At 39.3% G+C, this 9,193-nt stretch overlaps 1 protein-coding gene across 1 annotated transcript in view; it reads right to left on the bottom strand.

The window, feature by feature from the left end:
* The window catches only part of GPR112 (G protein-coupled receptor 112), a 155,488-nt gene that overhangs the window by 103,108 nt on the left and 43,187 nt on the right, over nt 1–9,193 (bottom strand). The window contains exons 8-9 of the mRNA XM_006881892.1: nt 7,254–7,386; nt 4,729–4,847 (exon numbers count right to left, since the gene is read on the bottom strand). Of these exons, the coding sequence (XP_006881954.1) occupies nt 4,729–4,847; nt 7,254–7,386 (252 nt within the window). The remainder of the gene's footprint in view (nt 1–4,728; nt 4,848–7,253; nt 7,387–9,193) is intronic.

Raw genomic sequence — 9,193 nt, 5'->3', positions numbered from 1 at the left:
ATTTTCATTAAAATCACAATTTTTAAAAATATTGTTTTTTAAACCTCAAAGAATCAACATGTATAAATGAATCAAACTGATTGAAGAAGAATGTGGTATCAGGATTGAAGGGAGATTCTTCAACAACATACATTATGCAGATGACACACAATCTTGCTTGCAAAATGTGAAGAAGACCTGAAGCACTCACTGCAAAAGATCAAAGATCTTCAATATGGGTTATATCTCAGCATCAAGAAAATAAAAAAAAAATTCTCAACTAGACCAACTATTGTTATTGTTATGTGCCATTGGGTCAATTATGACTCATAGTAATCCCATTAGCAATGGATCTGAACCTTGCCCTATCATGTGCCATCTTCATCATCTCTGATATACTCGACTGTGTTGTTAATCTATCCCCTTGAGGATCTTAGTCTTCTTCACTGACCATTCACCTTTCCAAGCACGGTATCCTTCTCCAAGGACCAGCCTCTCCCAAAAATATGCCCAAAATATGTGACACAAAGCTTCACCATCCTTTCCTCCAAGTGGTTTCACTTTCTCCATGACATATTTTTTTGTTCTCTTGGAAATCCATGGGAAATTCAATAATCTTTTCCAACAACACAACTCAGATTCAAAGGCATTGATTCTTCTTCTGTTATCCTTAGTCACAGTCCAACTTTCAGATGAATAGCAACTAATTGAAAAGGCCATGGCATGAATCAGATGGACCATAGCCTTTAAACTGAGATCACTATTCCTTAACTGGACCAATAGTCACCATCATAATAGAGGAAAGATTGAATTGGTCGACAGGGTTTTTTTTAGTGACTCTACTGAGTTTATTTGAACAAAGGACACTTTAAGTTCACTTTTTATCCATGTCAAAGAATACACATGAGCTCCCTGTTATTCTATATCTGTTTGTTCTTCTGTACCAGAAAGACAAGCTCTGGAATCCTTGCTATAAAGAGCTGACCTGATGTTATTACCATGAATAGTAATTACAGTTGCTCTGCTATGCTCTTTCCAGATGACACTTCCAAAGCTCAGTCTCCAAATGATACTTCCCTGACCCCAAAGGGCTCAACAGAAGACTCTGAACATGGTGATGAGCTGAAGGAAGAAGAGAATTCTTTCCCCTGAGACAGGAGCAAGACATGAAGCTGGTGTGAAATTCAACCCAGGAGCCCAATCTGGCCTCCAAGTTCAAAGCCAACTGTAGGTTCACCTTTCTCCAATCCATGAAAATAGGTAGATGGAATTCTACAGGTGATTCCAAAAATTCATTGTCACTGGACTGAGATCCAGAAAGGAACTATAAGAGTTTGGTTATTGAGAGGACTTCCTCCCCAGATGGGATCTTTGATGTTTATCAAGGCTCGAGCTCCAGTTGAAAGTTTTTCCACGGTGAGAGAATTTATAGGGTTTCTCTCCTGTGTGGACCTGCTGATGTTATTAAAGTCTGACCTCTGAATGAAACTCTTTTCACAGAGGTGACATTTATAGGATTTCTCTCTGTGTGGATTTTCTCATGGTGGTATAATCCAGAGAAATCACTGAAGCTTTTCCCACACTGATCACACTTGCAAGGCTTCTCTCCTGTGTGGATTCTTTGAGGCTTTACAAAGTCTGAACTCCGCAGAAAGGCTTTCTTGCAGGTGGGGCACTGAAAATTATGTCTCTCCAATGTGAGTTTGCTGATGAAACACAAGCTGAGAATTCCTGTAGAAGGTTTTCCTACATTCTCTGCAGGTGGGGAGCTTCTGGGTTAATGAGAGGTCTCAGCTGGTCCTTCTGAGTGGCCTCTTGCTTCTGCTCAAGCCATAGGAGAGATGGGTCTCTTGCATGAGGATCAAGCAAATGCTGACCTGTTTCCCAGAAACTCTTTCCTGGGGAGAAAACTGCTCCCCTCTCTCCTCACCATGGATGTGTCCCTGTACCTCAAAGAGACAATCTCCTCCAAAGCATCTTTTTTAATCCTCATTGTAGAAGTCACTAAAGGAAGCCTGAGGAGGAGCCTCCCCTGTGATGTGACAAGGGGCATCTGGAGGTTGCTGTTCCCTATAATTTTCCAAGTTTAGGTTCTCTTTGTCATTCTCTTGTTTTCTCCTCTGCAGCCTGATGGAATGTACAGGAATCAGATTGATTACATCTGTGGAATGAATCATTGGAGAAGTTCAATATCAGCAATGAAAACTAAGCCAGGTGTTGATTGTGGAACAGACCATCAACTACTCATGTGCAAGTTCAAATTAAAGCTAAAGAAGGTCAAATCAGAACCACAGGAATAAAAATTTGACCTTGAGTCTATCCCACTTGAATTTAAAAACCACCTCAGCAACAGGTTTGAGGCCTTGAAAACTAATGAATGAAGACCAGATGAGCTGTTGGAGGACATCAAGAGTATCATACATGAAGAATGCAGAGGGTCATTACAAAGGAAGGAGGAGGAGGAGGAGGAGGAAGAGGAGGAGGAGGCCAAAATGGATGTTAGAAGAGACTGAATGTTGCACTAGAGCAATGAGAAGCCAAATAAAGAAATCAAGAAGATAAGAAGCTGAATAGAAGATTTCAAAGGGTAGCGTGGGAAGGAAACGCAAAGTATCATAATGAAATGTGCAAAGAACTGGAGTATGATTGATTAACTAATCACAAGATGAGTAAAAGAAATGGAAAAACTTTTCACAAAGGAAGAAATTTGGATAGCCGACAGACACATGGAGAAATGCTCAAAATCACTGGCAAGAAGAGAGATGTAAATCAAAACCACAATGAGATAACATCTCACCCCAGTAGCAGTAGCAAAGTTTAATGGGACAACAAGCAATACATGTTGCAGAGGATGTGGAGAGATTGGAACTCTCATGTAGTGGCTGATAGAATTGTAAAATGGTACAACCACTCTGGAAGGCAATTTAGAATTTCCTCAAAAAGCTGAAAATAGAAATTTCTTATGACTCACCTGTTCCACTGCTAGAAATATACCATAAGGAAAAGAGAACTGAGACACAAACAGATTTGCATACCTATGCTCATAGTAGCATTATTCACAATAGCATGAAAATGGAAACAATCCAAATGTCTATCAATAAACAAATGGATTAAGAAATTGTAGAACATTCATATGATGGAATAGTATGCAGCACTCAGAAGCAACAAGTATTATGTTGAGTGAACTAACTCAGTTTCATAAAGACAAATGCAGCATAAAGACCATTCATTACTGTAAAAATAGGATAACTAATAAGATGTATATAAAAGTCCAAAAGGGGATGGAGAAGAGAGCAAAGGGGTGGGGGGAAGGAGGAAAATCACTGGGATAACAGAGTTTGGTGTTGAGGGGGGATTAAAAAATTAGAAACAACCCAATGGGGACCTGAAATGATGGGATAATAGGCATAGATCAATGATGATTAATTTTATAAAACACAATATATGTTAAAGACTATAAGAAACACGATGTAAATGAAGGAATGTATGAAGCACAATATATATAAAAAAGCACAATGTATAAGATTTCTGTATGCAAACCAATATAAAATATTAAAAAATATTGGGGGAATACTCATCAACAACCTACATTATGCAGATGATTCAATCTTGCTAGTAAGGAAAACTTGAAACACTTGCTGGAAAAGGTCAGACTACAGCCTTCAATATGCATTGCATCTTAACATCAAGAAGAGAAAAATTCTTCACCACTGGACTTATAAGCAACATCTTGACATAGACGGTGAAAAGATTGAAATTGTCAATAATTTCATCTTACTTGAAGCCACAAACACCACCCTTAGAACACCCTAAGTACCAGTAATCCAGGAATCAAAAGAGATATTGCATTGAATTAAGTCTGGTGTTATGGACATCTTCAAATTACTGAGGAGCAAAGATTTCAGTTTTAAGACCTGATTCAGGCCATGGTATTCACAATCATTTGCTATGCATCTGAGAGCTGAACAGTGAATAAGGATTACAGAAAACTTGATGCTTTTGAGGTCTGGTGTTGGAGAAGAGCACTGAATATTTATCAGTAATATATACTTCACATAAAACATATCTGTATATACAGTGAAGCACTTTCCTTCCACAGTTGCTCCCAGCCATTCAGTTAATCTTCCAGAGAAGCATTTTATGCACCTACTCTTTTATGTAGAACAAAAATATACATCCTCTTTTCATTCTTGTGCATAAACTGTAGCATAATATACTTTTTCCTCTTAACAATACATAAAGAACTTCCCTTTTCACTTCATGGTATGGATATGACACTCTTTAATAAATTTAGCCAGTTTCCTATGTATGGACATTTAGGCTGTTAATGTTTTGTTTTAAAAATACTACTGTGATGGATATCATACATATATCCTTTTCTGCATGAGAGATATATCTGAAACATGCATTCCTAAAAATGGAATAGCTGGGTCAAAAGTACTGATAGTGTTGGAATTTTCTCTGTAATAATTTTATCAATTTATACTTCCACTAGCAATATCTGAAAATGTCTGTATTTATTACTATTACAATTTTTACTTAAAATAATAAATACTAATAAGCAAAAAAATTATTCCATAAAAATATATACGTGAAAACATTGCTAGTTTTGTATAGTCTCATACTCCACTCTGCACCAACTCCATCAATGTTAACTCCCTAGATTTTCATTATTGGATTTTTGCAGATAGCCTGTACTCCCAATGATCTCAGGTTAAGTAAGCAAAGAAACCAACAGAACTGTCTTACCATCATTTATAGTAATATTAGCAAGATCTACAATCTTATCAGGAAGGTCTTGAAGCAACTTGCATTGCTTAAACTTTGGTTTTTCCCACTGAGATTTGCCAGTGTTGATATTGATTGAACTGAAAAAGAGGGGAGAGGAAAATAAAAAGCATTATCCAGTTTTCTCATTGGATGATGGTACAAGGCTAGTCTTAAAGTAGATATTAAAGGGACAGGTATATCTTTGTCAGACTTTCCTTTAAACCCACCTTTCTCTCCTGGCTGATGTAAAACAGACTAAAGGTAGTATTCCCTTGGAAGGTGATGAAAACTTTGTTCTTGGAGAGCAAATCAATCTAGGGCTACCATGATTCTTTTGATGGTTTGGAGAGACAAGAGAAAGAGTCTAGGATAAGAAATAGTAAAATCCAGCTGGCCAAGAGGCAAGACAGAAACTTTTCCCCCTTTGGACATGCTTCTTACTCGCATTTTTCCTTCCTACTCTTATTTTAAGGGGAAATCCCTATTGGGATGTAGTATCTCTCTCTTTAGCATATTAAGTTACTCAAGATAATTAGTGTAGAACACTCTGTAGTCATTGGCCCTCATCATCTACTCTCGGCTTTAAATCATTCAACTCAGCTCATTTCAGTTCTGCTCTAGTTACCTACTGGTAAAAAACTGTGATGTAATTCCAAAGGTATGTGGTTCGAATCCAGCAGCTGCTCTATGGGAAAAGGATAGACAATCTCCTCTTGTGAGATTTACTGCCTCTGAAAATCTGCTGGAAGGTGAGCTATGAGATCATTCTGACTAAACATTATACCACCACCACACCTCCGCTTTGATTGAACACCCACAATATTCTAGGAATTAAGTAGGTATCACAGACAAACAGGGCAAGGTTATGATCCCGGAGGAGCTTATTTGAGACTCTAAATGTAATTGTTCTAAAATCAGGCCAAATATATATGAAAAGCTGTTATAAACAAAGGTGAATCTTTCAAACCACTAAGGATGGGAACTTATTTTCTATGTTTAAACTGAGTTGGGCTTTGAAAGGACAGAGCCCCTCCACACAGAATACACAGCAAAAGCAGGGGGAGAGATTCAAGAAGGTACCAACTGGCTCCAGAAAGCCAACTGGTCATTTCTGGCTGGGGTGCATGGTAAGAAAGGAAGACTACTGGGTAAGATGATGGGAAATGAAGTTTATGGATCTTGAGTGTTCTACTTATTTAGGAGTTTGGACTTAATTATTGAGCCTGTGTGGAACCTGAGCAGAAAAGTGTTAAGATTACAGTGATACTTTTAGAAATTCACTCTGGACACACTGTGAAATATTTTTGGGGGGATAGTGGACCATTAGAAGGCAGGAGGCTGCTCTAATGGCAGGCAGGAGATAAAGGTTTGAACCAAGATAGTGGCAGGGAGGTAGAAGTCACATCTGGCAGTGAAAGTAGATGTGAGCTCTGACTGTGACAGTAAAAGCTGCATGCCCACACACAAAAGGACAAGCACTGTATGATGCCACTTATGTGAAATGTCTAGAATAGGCAAATGCATAGAGACCAAAGTTTATGTGTGGTTACCAGGGATGGGAGGGAAGGGACACGGAAAAGTCACTGCCTGGGGACACTGTGCTTCTGTTAAGGGTGACAAAGGATAAATTTGGAAACAACGATGACAGTTGTATGGTTGTATTGTATAAACACAATTAATGCCACTGAATTGCACATGTAAAAATGGTTGAAGTGGCAAATGTTCATGTGTGTATGTACAACATTTTTTTTCAAAGTTGTTTGTCCTGCTGATTGATTAGCTGCAAGTTGGACAAGATAGGATTATAGCTTAAGATTTCTTTTCCCAAATAAGAACTTTTAAGCCTCTGTCAAAATCTGCTGCTCCTCTGGTCTTGCCCACTTAAGTTAATAGCAGAAGACATTAATAACAGAGAGTAAGAAAAGAGGGGCTAGGCATTTTAAAAAAATAAAATAAAGTCAATATAGAAGAGTGACTTAGTGAGTTATTATGCCCCATCAACAAGATTGCTTCTGAGACAGTTTTTCCAAATGGTCATTAAGAAGATGAATGTAAAAAACATGGAAGATGTTGAACAGACCACTGAGCGAAAAGGTAAAGTGCATTATTGATATGAAGGCTGTTATTACTATGACAAAAAAACTTAAAGGCAGACAGAGAAAGGCTAGATGTCAAAATATGTCAACCTAAAAATAGCTGTGGTCTCATGATGGCATTATGAGCACTTTTTAACTCTTTATTTTTTTTTCCCTTGACATTTTTTTCTGGGATGTTATGATGCTTCATGTGTAAATTTAAATAGATGCAAAAGGTGAGAAAAAGGGAAAAGGGGAAGATGAGAGAAGAGGGGGAAGAGGGAGGGGAGGTAATAAGGAAGGGAAGGTGAAGGCTGGCATTGAGATGGAAGGAGAGAGCATGCTCCGACAGATGACACTGAAACATGCCCACAATTAGGTGGATCTTTGTCTATCTGAACTAGCAATTAAAACTTGGCTGGTACATACCAGATTCTGGTAGCATTTCCATCCTCATTTTTTATGCATCTAGTTTGGGCTATCTCAGTAGGGTTGGTTAATAGCCATTTATATGTCCCTTTGAATTTAGAGGCTGTTTTATCGGCTTTGCACTTTCCTGGCTCTAAAGAGAAAATGTATGCACATTTTAAAGGGTAAAAGGCACTTAAAAATATCATGAACAACCATTAAGGCCCATCACCATTACCCTGCACATAAATACCAGCAAATAAAAGAAGAAGCTTTTTTTTTTCTACCAGGTCATTTAAACCAGACTTCACTGGAAGTAGTATTAAAAATAGTTTCTGTAGGTGTGTGTTTCCCCCCCAATAATAAACTATGCCAGTACAATAGCACATTTAATCATTTCATTAAAATCACCAGTCGACAGGATATTTTTCTGGACTGGGGCTTTGACAAAATGTTATACATGCACTGAAAATATTTCAAGCCACACAAACAAGTCTAGAGTGAAAAATCAAAATCCCTACCAGCCATCACCCACCTTCCAAGGTAAACCACTTGCCACGGAATCACTTCCAACTCATGGCAACCCCATGTGTACTCAGAGCAGAACGGTCCTACACAGGATTTTCAATGGCTGATAATTTTTATAAGTAGATACCCAGCCCTTTTTTCCAAGATGTCTCTGGGTAGATTAGAACCACCACCTTCTCAGTTAATAACAGTGCTAAGTGTTTGTTGCAGACAAGGTGCCTTCCCATCTCAGTTGTTGTTGTACACCATCGAGTGGAAACCAATTCATAGCTGACCCTCTAGCAGGTTTTCAGAGGCAGTAATTACACAGCAGGAGACGTCTCCTGCAGAGCAGCTGGTGGATTCGAACCATGTGCCTTTGGGATTGTAACACAGGTTCTTACCACAAGGCTACCCGTGTTCCCTTCCCTTCGGGTACTCAGTATTAATTTAGCATGCAGAGAAGGCACACGTAAGCTGACTTTTCTCACTGAGTGGCTCCTCTCTTCTTAACTATCTCTGGAGTGGTTTTTGTTTCACTAAGCTCAATGTACCCAACATCACCAATAGAGACACGGAAGCCTTGTTCTGAAGTCGGTCTTGACGGGCAAAAGGGCAGCTAGGACAAAATTGTATTGCCCCTCATTGTCACATGGAAAAAGCTGTGCTAAGACCATCCACTGAGTACACGAGCTTGATTCTGGAACTCGCTCCCTTAAGTGGACCTAGTAGTGTCCTACCCAGCCTTGACTGTTGTTGTTGTTGTTGTTATGTGCTGGCGAGTCGCCTGCGACTCATAGCCACCCTATGTATAACAGCTCTAAACCCTGCTCTATCCTGTGCCAATCTGTCTGCAACACACCTATCCCCATTACCCCAGTTATTAAATCAATAAACCTCATAGAGGGTCTTCCTCTCCTATGCTGTCCCTCCACCCTCCCAAGCATGATGTCCTTCTCCAAAGACTAGTCCCTTTTTGCAACATGTCCAAAGTATATCAGATGAAGCTTCAGAATCCTCCAATACCACCACTCAAAGGCATCAATTCTCTCTCCTCTCTAGTCATTGTCCAGCTCTCTGACGCATAGCAACTGATTGCAAAGACCATGGCATGTATCAGGCACACCTTAGTCTCCAGAGTGACACCATTAGTGTTCAGTACTTTGGAGAGGTGCCAAGAGTGTTGACTGTGAAGCCAAGCAAACTAAAGCTGTGAACAATCTCAATCTCTTCACCATCCATCCTGACAATGCCAATTTGCCCAGTGGTGAGAATCTTTGTCTTCTTGATAATGAGCCTCAATCCGTACTGAAGGCTGCAGTTCTTGACCTTCTGCAGCGAGCGCTTCAAGTCCTCCTCAGTTTCAGCAAGCAGGGTTGTGTCATCTGCCTAATGCAGATTGTTGATGAATCTTCCTCCAATCCTGAAGCCACACTTCTCAAACAGCCCAGCCT

The sequence above is a fragment of the Elephantulus edwardii genome, unplaced genomic scaffold (assembly GCF_000299155.1).
Source record: "Elephantulus edwardii isolate Elephantulus edwardi_28Jun2011 unplaced genomic scaffold, EleEdw1.0 scaffold00016, whole genome shotgun sequence".
In the NCBI taxonomy this organism is placed as follows: Eukaryota; Metazoa; Chordata; class Mammalia; order Macroscelidea; family Macroscelididae; genus Elephantulus; species Elephantulus edwardii.
This window is presented reverse-complemented; position numbering and strand designations above follow the sequence as displayed.